Source organism: Sparus aurata, chromosome 20, assembly GCF_900880675.1.
Source record: "Sparus aurata chromosome 20, fSpaAur1.1, whole genome shotgun sequence".
Lineage (NCBI taxonomy): Eukaryota > Metazoa > Chordata > Actinopteri > Spariformes > Sparidae > Sparus > Sparus aurata.
In genome coordinates this window covers 22,229,860-22,244,639 of record NC_044206.1, presented here as the reverse complement: position 1 = coordinate 22,244,639, position 14,780 = coordinate 22,229,860, and the positions used below count along the sequence as shown (strand labels likewise).

The 14,780-nt window shown below is 39.0% G+C and overlaps 2 protein-coding genes across 7 annotated transcripts; one reads left to right on the top strand and one right to left on the bottom strand.

Moving 5' to 3' along the window:
• Positions 1 to 370: 370 nt before the first annotated feature.
• On the top strand, positions 371 to 5,770 carry pnpo (pyridoxamine 5'-phosphate oxidase). Of its 6 annotated transcripts, none has more exons than XR_003981871.1 (9): positions 371 to 595; positions 916 to 1,040; positions 1,128 to 1,227; positions 1,402 to 1,455; positions 1,554 to 1,682; positions 1,764 to 1,834; positions 2,338 to 2,722; positions 3,973 to 4,036; positions 4,810 to 5,770. XR_003981871.1 is itself a non-coding variant. In XM_030400078.1 (7 exons), the coding sequence occupies exons 1-7, from the start codon at positions 407 to 409 to the stop codon at positions 2,501 to 2,503; spliced, it is 834 nt and encodes a 277-aa protein (XP_030255938.1). In that variant the 5' UTR covers positions 371 to 406; the 3' UTR covers positions 2,504 to 3,946. The 6 variants fall into 6 exon arrangements, 1 of the variants encoding a protein (XP_030255938.1); XR_003981868.1 differs by having other exon boundaries at positions 3,973 to 4,069; XR_003981870.1 differs by having other exon boundaries at positions 3,970 to 4,036.
• Positions 5,771 to 6,687: 917 nt separating this feature from the next.
• On the bottom strand, positions 6,688 to 13,924 carry prr15lb (proline rich 15 like b). Its single transcript, XM_030399437.1, has 2 exons — positions 13,670 to 13,924; positions 6,688 to 7,709 (listed from the first exon to the last, which is right to left on the bottom strand). The coding sequence occupies exon 2, from the start codon at positions 7,680 to 7,682 to the stop codon at positions 7,344 to 7,346; it is 339 nt and encodes a 112-aa protein (XP_030255297.1). The 5' UTR covers positions 7,683 to 7,709; positions 13,670 to 13,924; the 3' UTR covers positions 6,688 to 7,343.
• Positions 13,925 to 14,780: the final 856 nt, after the last annotated feature.

The following is a 14,780-nucleotide window of genomic DNA, read 5'->3' as shown; positions in this document are numbered from 1 at the left end:
CGTGTGTAACACGAGTTGTTTTTTTAAATTTAGATATAACATTTTAAAACAAAGAAAGTTCATTTATAATCCTTCCGACTGGCAGATAACCCACGTATGGACACAACTCCTTGGTTGGCGTCAACTGCTTTTCGTCACATAAAAACAGACACGACCTGAATGCAGCGTGACGCCTCGACGTCATAGATGAGCGACGTGTAGTTTTTTTTATTTACTTTTGGTTGAATCACATATGCTGTATATTTACATCCAAATGTATTCCAAATTTAACCCTAGATGTAAAAAATAATATTTTAAAAATGTTCCAAGCTGTTAGATTTAGAAATGTTATCAAGTTACAAAACCCTTTGCATAATATTTTACGTAAGGGGGCTGCGCGCTTACGTCAGGGTCAGTTTTGGTCAGAATGAGGCGCATACTCAGTACAGCCGTATTAAGGCATATCGGTTTATTAGGTACAATTCCTCCCTCACATGCCTCTCTGACGGCGGGTCAACAAAGGGTTTTTGCACTGAATTTCTACCGGAAATCAACGAGTGACGGCACAACTATGGACCTGAGTGACATGAGGAAGAAATACAAAGGAGATGAGGACGTAAGTGGCTTTTCTTACCTGTGTCAGGGTAAAATGTTCTTGCACATATCAACTAAATCCACCGTCTTGACTGTTTGACTGCACTGTTGTGATGATATAAGTAAGTGTTGAATCCCTCACAGTGTGCTGCTGTTCTTGTTGTTCTGAATACTGTATGTGATACAACTGCAGAAGGAAGCTGTGTGTTCATGCTCTCCAGATGTTTCAGACCTTGAACGACCTCTGGCCTGTCTTTAAAAAGCCATAACAGACATGTATAGTTTAAGTATATGTGTGTGTTTCTCAGTGCATTCATATTTAATTGGTTATTTTGTTCACAGTGCTTCGAGGAGAGCCAGCTTGTATCTTTGGACCCAATCAAACAGTTTGGAAACTGGTTTGATCAAGCCACAAAGTGCCCTGAAGTAGGGGAGGCAAATGCTATGTGCATTGCCACTGCCACCAAGTAGGTGACACCACCTCTACAACAGAAATTGATCTTATATTATCAGTTTTTCACAGTCTAATGTTGGCCGTCTGTCTGCCTGTACAGAGATGGACGTCCATCTGCTCGTATGGTGCTCCTGAAAGGTTACAGCGACGAAGGTTTCCGTTTCTTCACCAACTACGAGAGCAGAAAGGGTTCTGAGCTTGTGAGTAAATAGTCTCTGGTTTGGGTTGGCTCTTTGTGACCCTTTGTGACCTTACATCTCCCTAGAAAAAAACAGGATGGCGTCAAAAAATGTTTAAGGCTGAATCCTTCTTTTGCAGGATTTAGTATTTTTATTTATTGATCTCAGCCTGTCTGATCTCTTCTTTGTCCACAGGAGACCAATCCATATGCATGTTTGGTCTTCTACTGGGAACCTCTTAACAGACAGGTCATCATCCAATTATACGCTTATTCAGTTCTTTGTAAATAATGAGAATAATTGAATTGTTTCTCCCATAATAAATGTTTAATCATTGCGATTTTCAGATTCGTATTGAGGGAAACGTGGAGCGAATCCCCTTCCAGAGCTCCTGTGACTACTTCCACTCCCGGCCAAAGAGCAGCCAGATCGGAGCTGTCGTGAGCCGACAAAGCACTGCGGTTCCTAACAGAGATGTAAGAACCACAATCATACACTGTTTCATTTATGTAATACTGAAATGTTAAAGACTCGATCCTCACTGCCCTTTCTTTTAGTATTTAAGGCAGAAAAATGCAGAACTGGAGGAGAAGTACAAGGACACAGAGGTGCCTATGCCCGACTACTGGTGAGCATAACTTTTATTTCTTTACCCCTTGAAACTAAAACATCTTAAAACAATTGAAAAAGTGACTAAACCTTGGTATACTTTCCTCGCAAGATTCTTTGCTTCACAATAAAATCAGTAGTGCTTAATTTTGGGAATCACTCGATCTCCTTCTTGTAGAAAGTTAGATGATCAGTCAATACCACTCTGATATCTGTCTGTTAGCTTAGCTTAGCATAGAGAATGGAAACAGGTGTAAACAGCTAGCCTGGCAAACGAAATACACTTAGCATCACTTCTTAAGCTCACTTAGTGTAACAGCAGAGTAAAAAGAGTGAAATATAAAATTTTTCATTTTACAGGGAATTTTATGTTAGAAGTATTTAAGTTGCTAGGCAACCACTGGATTCTCCAGGAAGTATCTGCTCCTGGCCAGGAAAATAATATCTGGCAAATATTTGTGTTTACTCGACGATATGCATTCTCATCTGTTCTTAATGTTTTTAACTGTCCTTTTATTACAGGGGCGGTTACATCGTGAAGCCTCACCTGATTGAGTTCTGGCAGGGTCAGACCAACAGACTTCACGACCGCATCGTCTTCACCAGGCCGAAGGACGGAGAGTCTGAGCCGGGAGAGTTTCAGCATCCTGCAGAGGGAGGCTGGGTGTACCAGCGGCTCTCTCCGTAAAGTGTACCTCAACGGACTGTCATATGCAGGGAAGGGAAGTTCATTTAGAATTCAACATCATCACTGATTTAAAAGAAATTTTACCTCGCTTAAAGCTCATCTACTAATGGAAACCTTTTCAATGTTGGTGCTTCTGTGTGTAGGATTTATATCTACAAGCCAAACATCTTTGTGTCGTCTTTGAGCTTAACCGTGAGAAGTCCGTCACGTCAATCACAGGTAATACGAGTTTCTTCAGAGGTGTGACGCAACCTGACTGTACTGTACAACCCAACATTGTCCATGCATTATGCAAAAGAAGCTGCGTGCTACACCGGAGAGCAAACTCCAGCTGGTTGTGTCAAATGATTGACACGGAAGTTAGTTACTCAGCAGTGTTGTGGTTAACCTTTACGACATGGAAACTGTGTCTTATTTCTTGAAAAGCACAATCTGTCCACTTGTCATCAGAATGATCTCATCTGTCCTCCATAGACACTGCTTCATGTTGTTAAATGTCAATGTTGGAATAACTAGTAACACTTGATTTTACAGGTCTATAATTGCCTAATAAGTTTAAAGAAAGCTGCCATTTATAATTTTGGACCAATTGGAGACAAAGTTCTGAGACATTTGTTTGGGTTTAGTTGATTATGTTGAGATTATCAGCAGTTATTGAAATAATTAATCAATTTAAACCTGATACAAACACTCAGTGGCCACTTTGAAAGGTACATCTGTACAGTCTAGTGCAGCGCAAACAGTTCAGCCATAAAGTCTACTTTAATGATGCCTGTCAGGTTTTTATTGACACTATGATAGAGGTGTTCATTTAATAATACATGGTTTAGCACTGAGGTCTTACTGTAGTGAGTGGGGGTGATTCTAATATTCTGCCGCTCTCATTTGTGTAAATAGACGAGGCATCCAAATCATTTCAAACTCCTTAAATGTACAATTCTTGGCCACTGAGTGTCTTCTTTCTTTATTATCTGTCATCGGAACCTGAATTCTCCATTTATGTTAAATTAAATGTTCAGCTGACATGCTGAGCCCTGACTCAAGACTTTCTAGGCAGTGTTAGCACTTAATATGACTTAATTAATTAATTGGAAGTGTATGAAGAAGAACTGAAAACTGTGTCCATTTGACTTATAATGGTACTTTCTTTTAATATATACTCTAAAATGTCAGTGTTACTACATTATTCCTACGGCCCTGACAACATTTAATTCATTATGACGTGATTGTAGTGGTTTTAGATGAAGACATTGAGTCTACCTGCCTTTTAATAATGAGATTAAAAGTGCTGATGATTTGAATAATGCCAACTATGATGTGCGTGTTATGTATGTCTTGTACTATTTGAGATGTGAGATTGTTGCTCATTTGTTTACTGAATGTTATTTTGACTTGAATTAATTGTGGAATAGAGCCGATAATAAAGTTTAATTTGTAACAGGAGACTGAGTGTGTGTTTTGTCCAGCAGGTGTCAGCAGCACAACACTCAAACAGAACAGAACGAATCAGGTTCAAGGTGTTCTCAGGCTCAGGTGTGAAGTACCATACTTTTGTACAAATATGAGGTACTTCTGTCTTTTCTTTTCATGCCACTCTACTACTACTTCTTCTTTTACACACAAAAACATCTGAGGAGCTGATGAAAAAAATGATCAACTAAAAGTAACTGTTCGTAAAAGTGCAGCTGAAATGAGAAAATTAAGTGGCAACTAATCTGAAAATCATTTGAGTCATTTTTTATGCAAAATATTTTACCTTCTAAAATATGAAGATATGCTGCCTCTACTTTTAATAATGTTGAGGTTTGGATTGTTGGTCGGACAAAAAATAAACATGATAAAGGAGTAACTTTGGGAGGAGCACATCACCAGAATATCCACAACCTATAGCTGTGATTAGCTAGCTAGCTTAGTTAGCAGTGCAGGTAGCAGTCCAGATTGGGGGCTTGGTGCACTGGGGGAGTGTTTGTGTTGGTTATAGGGTTGCCACCCTGGATTTGTGGAAAAAAAACCACTCGATTAGCTGACAGACTAATATTGCCATTCATAGTCCTGCTACTAGCCTGGATAAAGTCGAAGGTATTTGTATCAAGACTGTTAATGTTTAAAAAATGTACTTATGGCTGATATAAACAAACAAATCTCAATATTGGTACTGGCCTCAAACGTCCAGTTCTGGTCAGGCCATAATCATACGGATTTAAACAACATTTCCAAAATTGTTTGTTTACATCAGCAGCTTATTCTATCTTCTATCTTCTATCTATTTATTCTCAACCATCCCTGTTCTTGTTTGTGTCCTTTAGCTGCACGAAACAGAAAGTGGGCCCTCGAGGACCATAAAGTCAAAGACCCATCCATGGAGGAGGCTGTTGGAAAGACCCCCACCCAACAAATGGTTCAGTCCATCCCCACCTGACCACAACAGCTCCAAGGGGAAATGCTTTTTGACCAGACAAGTCTAGAAAACCTTATTGCCAAGCTCTTAGGACTGGGAGGATTTGCCTTTCTCTGAAAGTCTTACTGAGTTTTTGTGTGAGGAAAACAAAAGATGTAGACATTGTTTGTGACACAAAGCCACATCTAAACGTGCAAAATCGTAAAGAAACAGCAAAGAACTACCTGGAAATCAGATCACAAGACAAGAACTTACCAACTACCTCAACTCCTGTTTGTCAAACTAACACAGAGATAACTTTTTGCTTCAACTGTCATTTTCTCTTCCCCTGACTGCTCTCCACAGAAAATCCACTTTTATCATGAGTTCGAGTCCCTGCCGCAGAAATTCAACTGCATCATATTTACTGTAACTTCTCTTGTCAAAAGTTAAGATAAGAATTAAAAGAATAAACACAGATAAACACTTAACAGGATACACAAAAATCTACTTTTTTTAAATTGATATTTAATTTCTCTGGTCTTCATTTGTTATTAATCCAAAACTAACTGAATGTAATCAAGTTACATTACTTTAATATTGTAATCGGGTGCATTCAGGTAATTTGGACACCTCAGCTCAAGTGTTACTGACTTCTGTTCTGTACTTTTACCATAAAATTAATTAAATTAAATGTGAATGATGACTTCATGGGGATGATGTCACAGAAAGGGGCGGGGCACTAGTACATATTATGTATGTAAGAATCTATTTCTTACCTTTTTATTATATATTGTTTATTTTGTACTTTTATTAATGGTTATTGATTAGGCTGTTGTGACACGCAGATATCCCCGTTTGCAGGACCAATAAAGGAATTCTGATTCTGATTCTGATTCAATCGCGCTCATGGGAATTGCATGAGGAGGTCAGTGACGTGATATTATGATCAGTCCTAAATAAGAAAATGTTTCTAATATCTTATCATGTTATGTTTGTTGTGGAGCTGTTGAAAAAAGAGTACAATTCTGGGAAAAACGTGACAGGTGGCATCTCTAGTTGGTTACACCGCGAGCAGAGGAGCTTTGGAAGGGCAAGAGGAGGTTTTTTAGTCCAGCACATGCAGATGAATATTATGTCATCACATTCTGCTGATAATTATAGTTAAAGGTGCCAGAAAGTGCAGTAAAAATTGGCTACCTGTCAGAAAGGGGCAGCCTAACTTGAGAGCAACCGGTAACTTCAGCTAAATGGATTGCTGTTAGCTTGCTAGCTCAGTTAGCCGTGCACCTAGCGGTCCAAAGCTGTCCAAGGAGCTAGCTGGTTAGCATGCGAATTGCAGTAGATACCTCTGCAATACAATTCCTAAATATTGCACCTCTTTCATCAATAATAATCAGGACATAATAATCTAATGATGTCATATTTCTTTAGTATAGAAGTCACCGGGGACATTTTACTGCATTGAGTACGTTTACTTTTAATATTTTAAGTACATTTACCCGATTACACCTCCGTATTTCCTTAACTAACAGAAGTATCTTTGCCGCTACACACCAGCTGATTAGTGGAGAGCTTTTGCATGACTAAAAACTACCTGTACAGTATCTCTGCTCTGAGTGTGTGACCTAACATAATGCTATATTACAACATGTAGAAGCAGGGTGCACTGTATCAGATGTCAGTGTCTGCTTACTATCTCCATGTCAACAAAGGCGGCACACACAGGCTCCGGTGAAAAAACACACTTGTCTCGGTAACCCAAAACAAACACACTCTTAAATCATTGATCCACACGTTCAAACGGTTGTGACATAACCTCGTGCTCTTTTATATTAACTCATCTTGAAACATGTATTAAAAACAAACTACATTTATTTATGTTTCATTTTTTTTTTTTACTACAGGATTCCAGAAAAGATTATACAAACAGCATTTTTTAAAATACATTTTCCATCAATAATATTTTATACACATTGATTAAAAAGTTAAAAGAAGTCTCTATTTGCTTTGGTCATAAAAATCTTTAACCGTGTTTTGATTGTGTAATAAGACATAAAAAAAAGGAAGTATGATTCCAAAACTTTTCATCCTTTACAGTAAAAATAAAAACGGAATTTACAGTAATGCGCATTCAGAAGGACGTTTTCATGAGGACGGGCAGAGTGACTTTTTTTTTTCTTCATGTCATTTCTGAAGATAAATAACAACAGCGTGAGCAACAGAAAGTGAGAGAGGAGAAGGGAAAAATGTCTGCAGGACTTCGTTTAAATGGTCGTCTGCTGATACCAGCTGTTTGTTTAGGTGTGAGTCCACTGGTTCCAGTATCGACCTGGGTGTGGTGCCTGGGTAACGGGTGTTTATCCAGCTTGCACATGTAGTGCCACATGGTTGTGCTTGTATGTACTTCAGCCTGTGTGACGCTGATATATGACACATTTGTGATCAAGTATGTGCGTTCTGCTATTTGTCAGTCTTGTTTTTATGGTTCTCGTCGCTGAGGTTGTTCTCTGCGAACAGATTTGGGTTCTCGGCCAGCGTGGCACGGACCTTCTTCTTCTCCTTGAAGCGTCCAGAGTGGGACACCTTGACGTGGCGACCCTTGGTAGCAGATTTATCTACAATCTTCTCCAGTCTGGCGTTGAACTGGCTGTCCAGGTGGTCTGCAGGGGGGGCATTGTTGCTCGAGTGCTCTTTGTGTCCGGTGTTGCTGCCGTACTCAGCCGGGATCTCATACAGGACTTTGGGCTCAGATTTCTTCTTGCGTGAGAAGGTCAGCTTCCACCAGCTTGGGTCAGCCATGGCACCAACAGAGACTGGACGAATGACCTGAAGGGCACACACGCACAATTAGGACTGTGGAGAACACAATCTCTTATTTACCTGTCATTAAAATAATAAAAGATAAATCAAATGTCCAGCAGCAGAATGAGGAAGTTCCTCCTCAGCTTGCCGCTTTATTGCGCCACATTTCAGATGTCTGTTTCCTCAATAAATACAATTTATTGAAGCGATCAAATTGCCTCCCTGAAGTCCAATGTAGCTACAGCTGAGGACACCAAGGTGATTTCCTCTGCAGGAGAATGAGGTTTTTACCCCACAGCCACACACAAATGACTTACAGTGGGGTTCAAAAGTCAATTCTGGTATTTTTTTAACTATATATCTTTAAATCGGAACAATTTTATGACCAAAAATATCGATTTCAACTAATAAGAGAGGGATGAACCACACAGATTCCCCCTGTCTGTGTGTCATGTCACTCTGACCTTCATGTAGGGAGATAAAAATCTACTGAGAACACAATTTACAACTTTATTCAACAGCTTTGTTTTTATTTCATCGTGTGTGCATTAGTGTCTCAATCCACTGTTTTCTGAAGTCCCACCTAAATCACTTGTGTTTGATTTGTTTGAAATGTGCTATATAAATAAAGTTTATATTGACTGGCTGAAAATGATAATAAAAAAAACTCCACAGTCACCTTGTTGTAATCTTGTAAATGAATACACCAAATAAATCTCACCATAAAACGTGTCCGAACAAAGACGATGGTTAAACAACCCCAACAGAACCATCGCCATGACAACCGAGCAAAATATATCCACTCATCCGGAAGCTTGTAAAAGGTCAAGTTTCAATTATCATTATGTATTTTTTTTTTTTATCAAACTGGGATTTTTGGTAAATTAATAACATTACACAGAAGGTTTCACAGACTCCTCGTGGCGGTTAGTTAAACATTTCTGGTTTTGGAGAATTTGGACTTTTGACCTCAGCGTTTTTAAAATCCGGATTTTCCCCCCCGAGTCCTGAACAGTTTGTTAACTTCAGTGCAATCTTACATTTACGAGCACTGAACGACCTCCAGCAGCAGCAGCATCTCTGCAGTGTCAACAGTTATGTAGGTGACTTTAACACAACCAGTGTCTCCAGTAAGTATTCAGAGTTAAAGACATAATTATTATCAGTCACATGTACTCAAAGAATTGAAAGTAAAAGTATTTAATATGGTGAAAAAATGTTTATATTGTTAGAGTTTTACTCATGAAATTATTTTTCTGTCTTTGTAAAGCAATACACCATATAAAAAAATGAATTCTTATATCATATGTATAATGTTGATATGTAAAGTGACTACAGCTGTCAAATAACTAGTGGAGTAGAGGCATGTTGCATCAAATGGAAATACTTGAGTAAAAGTAAAGATATTGTGTTAAAATATATTTCTATAAAATTAAAAGACATCCGTACAAATATTACTTGAGTAAAAGTCTTTAAGTGTCTGATACAAATTGTACGTAAGTATTGAAAGTAACTTCCAATGAATGAAGTCAATGAATATTAGTGTCGAAAGTACTTAGTTACATTCCATCACTAAGCACTCTTCCCACAAACAACCATAACCTTGATTATAATTCCAAAATCAGCTTCATCACAGTCCTGATTGGTGCTGCAGGCTTTATTGATTATACCTGAACCTGATGTTTTTAACGTGACATCACTCTCTTATTATGATCACCACAGACATGACGCTGTATTCTCCTCTTCACATGTCTCCTCGTCTTCAGACAGCAGACGCTGACTTTGGACGGACTCTGTGAGTACGAGGTGTCACCTGTCGGGGGGGAGGACACCTGACACTCTGCTCTCACCTGATAAATTAATGAGCATCTGAGGAGTATCCTCTGTCCCCTCCCGTGTGATCTGATATGAAGTCAGTTTCGAGTGATGAGGAAGCACAAGTATGTCTTAATGCTGAACCAGGAGTCTGTTATCTAACGGCAAAGTGAGGCAGAAACAAACAACCTCTGGATTATCTGTTTATCATTCCAGATCAAGTCTTTCAGATTTATGGCCACATGTAAACAGAGTTTATTGTGATTATCTGTTTCCTGGTATTCATATTGCTAAAATAACTTCCTTATTGAATGCATACTGAGTCTGTGATGACATGTGACATTTGGATAGTGTTGAGTGTCATAAAAAGTTTCATGATATGCTGTTTGAAATATAATTTGTAAACAGGCCTAACATTACTAAGAACAGCACAAAACCCCTGTTTTTGAAGCATAATTAATCTATTAAAGGAGTTGACTTTGAAGTTAAGATCATTTATCAAATTATGTGATTTGATTTGATTTGATTTGATTATTTTTTTTGTCAAACCACTTTTTTTTTACCTTTCAGATGCACCATCAGGAAATAATCACCAGCTATTTGGATAACTGATTTATCGTTTCAGTTATTATTAAAGCAAAAATGCCACAAATGTGAGAAATTGCTGCTTTTCTTGCCCCTAAATTACAGTTAATTGATTATTACTGAGTTTTGGAGTCTTGGTCTGACAAAAAGAGGGATTTTTTTTTACAGTTTACATATTTTTACAGACCAAACGATTAATTGATTAATGAAGAAAATAATTGCTAGATTAATCAGTAATAAAATAATAAATCAAAGGTAAACATGAAAAAATCATGATTTGGTTAAGGCTGCAGGAGCCATGTTTCCCGACTGTATCTCCCCAATAAAATGTCTAACACAAGTTTAAAGGAGCATGATGTGAGACAACAATCAAGTCAAACCACCAGAGTTAACTGCTGATAAATATAGCTGCCATTAGCCAGTTAGCTCAGTTAGCAGTGCAGCTAGTGCTCCTGTTATGGTACTCAATTCTACCTGGACTGGAGGCTCAGAGTGCTGAGGAAGTGTTGGTGTCTGTAACACCAGCACAGGCGCTTTGGACCACCAGAAGTCGGAGGTTTCCATCCTTAGGGCTAGCGAGTTAGCATGCTAACTTCATTATCTACTTTATAAGTTTTAAACTCAAATTTTGACATTTTGCCCCTATAAGTCCAAATTCTGCCTCTTATGTCAGCAGATTTTTCATTTTTATAAATGGGTTTTAAACTTGGTTCAACTCCGAGCTCTGATATATAAATAGCTTGTGAATAAAACGTAGCTTATGAAACCAAAGTTTATGAGTTTCACAAAGGCTGTGATTTCTATTTTATGAGGGTTGGACAGGAAGCAAATATACTACCCACACGAATCCTCCTTTGGCCATTTCACCGTGGAGCACCTATGCAAATACACCGTCCATGCCCTTCAGCTGAAACCCTCATCTTACTCTTATCTGAGGCATGTCGTGTGACACACCTGGCAAGCAGAAGTTGTGCCAAGGTTCAAGAGAGAAAAGTTTAGGGGAATTTTGATGTAATGTTGTGATGGGGTTGAATGGTATTTAAACGCTGTTTACATCAGAGGCCCTTCTGCTTCATCAGTCTGAACCTCATGTTACTTCTTGGCCACTTGTTGCTCAATCACACCTATTTTCTGACCTGGCTGTTTACACACACCGCGGCCGCAGGTAGTGTTTCCGACCTAAATGAACTTTTATGAGCTCTCCAGCAGCTGCTGAGGCCGAGCAATAAACAAACAGTTCAAACAATTAAAATTCAGTCATTATCTACTCATGCTGAAGGAAAGTCAGGTGAAGTTTCGAGGTTTCTGGCCCGCAAAACATTTCTGGAGCTTCGCAGCAAAACGGCGCTGCAGCATTCTCGGATGAAACTATTGGGGGGTTTGTTTTAAAACCAAAAGGAAAAAGAATCTACTGGTTGTTAGATTGTTGCAGCTCGTTTGGCATAATCAAAGTCACCAGAGGATCCCGAATTGATTTGAAAATGTTATTTATTTACTTTTTCTGAGCTGAAATCTTCCCTGTTGCTTCTAAGCTACAAGCGTTAGCATGAACCCAGTCGAGGATGTAAATACTTGTGGTTTCATGGAGACTTGGATTACACCAGGCAAGCTGTATGGATCCAATTTATGTTTTCTTTTTCAGATGTTTCTGAACATCTTTAAACAAGTCCCCATCTGCTTCAGTTGTATAAGAGAACGCTGCAACGCTGTTTTGCTGTGAAGCTCCAGAAATGTCTTGTGCACTACGAAACCTCACCTGACTTTCCATCACTGAGGGTATAATTACTGAATTGTCATATTTGGGTGAACTGTTCCTTTTACTCCATTAAAGAGAACTTCCTTTTCCCCAAGAATTCTCCTTCTTTTCCAGCTAAATTTAGCAGCACACACGTGTTTCGTCTCCAACAAAAGACAGGTTCCTCTGTGGCGAGTGTGTGCAGAGCATTAACATGGTGTTGTTGACTTTTCGTCGGTTTCTGCAGAACAAAGTCGCTCCGAGGGCTCGAGCAGCACTTTCACACCCGCCTTAAGTAAGAGACCACGGCGGTACAATATGCACACATATTTCTTTTAGTATTCCGTGTTTGACTTAGATGTGACCTTTGAGACAAAAAGCCCTGTTGACATAAAGGAGGCCCTCCGTAGTTCTCTTTAATAAGTCACCATGTATTCTGTTATGTGTGGGTGAGCTGCTCAGCCTCACAGATCACAGCAGGAAGGGAGCGCTGTGCATGGCCACGTTTGGAAATCACTAACCAGCTGCAGAGCCTTTCAGCAGCACAGCGCAGTGTTTGAGAGGAGACTCCAAGGGCACCACGCGCTGTGCTGCCCTCACAATCGAGCCGCGGGTTCATTAGATTCTCAGGTTTCGTCTCCTGTGCCAGCTTCACTTGTTGACCCGTAACAGCAGAGTTGAAAGAGTTGATGAAGAGTCCACAGGTTCTCTTTTTCAGTTTAAGTGTCTAGATTATGTGTAATTGTTTGTTTTTGTGGACATAGAAGTCAAAGATATCTGACTTTTCTTTGAGTGCTAAATAATCCTGATGAAGTCTTGATGAATTCATCACTATGTCATCTTTATTAGTTTGTGGAAGTCTGGAAATTAAGGATGGTTTAATTTTCTTACTCAAACAGTGTAACCTGCTCAAACACCACACAGCAGAGCAGTGACATCAGCTGGAATAGCCCGAGGCCGTTTTCTGATCCTAGTTTCTAATATTTCTTTACTAGTTAGAGGCTTATTTTAGCTTTATTGGCAGAAAAAATGATGTTAAGATGAAAGTTTTCGTATGTAAATGTTTCTCCCAAACACGTCATTGCAGCTGCGCGATGCTTTATCACATTTAAAGGAAAATTCAAGAAGCTTTGTGTGTTGTTTTATATGTTTCTCTTCGTCCAACCTGGCATATTTCATATTTCTGTCAAATTTGGGCTCTTCCTTAAAATTTGTAATCATTTTCTGTGGGTTTGTGCAGTGTTTTTCAACACAACCTGCAGCTGTAACGATTGATCAATTGTCCAATCCAGCAGGGTTTAAGAGGTTAAGACAACGACTCCATCTTTTAGCTCCAACCACAGATATTTTTGATGAATCCATCTAAGTATTTTTTCTATCAAACATCAGTAAATAGTATCTTATATCCAAAGATGACATGTAAAATGTCTTGTTTCGTTCACCAAACAGTCCAAAACCCCAAAATATTAATTTCTCTATAAATGTAAGATGACAAAAATAAACAAATTATCACATTTTAGAACCTGGAACCATCACTTAAGTTTAAAAATGGGCAAATTAGATAACTAAATCTTCCAGGTGATGGTTGGACAGTGAAAACACAAAGGACAACGAAGGAAATGAGTCTCGTTCCATTTCATTCTTTGCCTGACAAAGTCTGATATGTTGCATTTTTTTTTAGTATAATGTGTTTACTGGATGCTTGTCAATAAGCCAAACCAATAACCATATAAGGCTGTGTTTACTGGATGTACTCTTATGCAAATGTACATTCTGTCATCAAGGAAGAGGTTCTGTCGCATAATAGAGACATAAAACAGCTTTAAGGTGCACAAATGTGTGTTTTTACCTTATTGAAGACGAGCTGGTTGGAGGAGATTCTGTCAGATGCGAAACTGTCCCGCCATGCTCACAAATTCTTTACCTCCTCTGTGTTTTCTCTTTAACTCTTCTTCTCAGGTGACCGTGCACAGGTGCAGCATCTCTCTCTCTCTCTCTCCTTCTCTCTCTATGCCTCTCTCTCTCTTTCTCTCTCTCTCACCTTGTCCCTCTGTACTCTCCACTCTAAAGCACACACCCTCCTGAAACACACACGCACACCTAAAGCCAGCCCAGCTAAGTGCATGAGTGAGTAAATGTTGCAACCATGTGATTTGATGGGACCTTTTTTTTTTTTTTTCCAGCAAAGTCCACATCGAGATTACTGGCATCAGAGTTAATGTGAACTTGAGAAGTGAGCGGCTTTCCTAACTGCCAATATATTCCCTTTTTATCAGCCTCCGTCTTGTTTTAATGTGGAACTTGGACGCAGAATAAAGAGTTTGAGTTTCACGTTCCTGTTGCATAACACTAAAGACAGAGAAACAGACAGAGAGAAAGATCACCTGAATGAGGTGAATGTCCCTGATGTTTTGCATGGCTTGTGTAAAAGCACGGAAAGTGAATGGATGCTTACTTTGCAAGTTTGGTTACCATTCAAATGACGTGAATTAGGCCACTTGAGAGGCACGACAGCAGCTGCTGTACATGCAGGGACATAATGGCAGTGTTCGAGCCATAGTATTGTGTTATTCTCTTGGTTTTCAGTGACATCATACAAGAGATTTGTGTACAGACTGATACAAAGAGATGACAAACAGAAAGGTTTCCTTTCACTCATAATATCTATGATTTGCTAGCAGGTCCACCAAAGACACATTTCCCCTCTAAATTCTGAATTTGCTCCATCTAAATAACTTCTCCTGGCCCAAAATATTTAAAATGATTTAATATTTCACACTAAAAAAGAAAGGATAAAAGAAAAGTCCAACAAATGAGATGTGTGTCTCCTCTACAAATAATCATCTCATGATTATCATCCCCCTCAGACAAAACCACTGACCTGCACAACCTGACTGTGTACATATAATAAAGTAGTTAATAATGACTCCCACTTGACCAGCTGCACCAGTGAAATACCA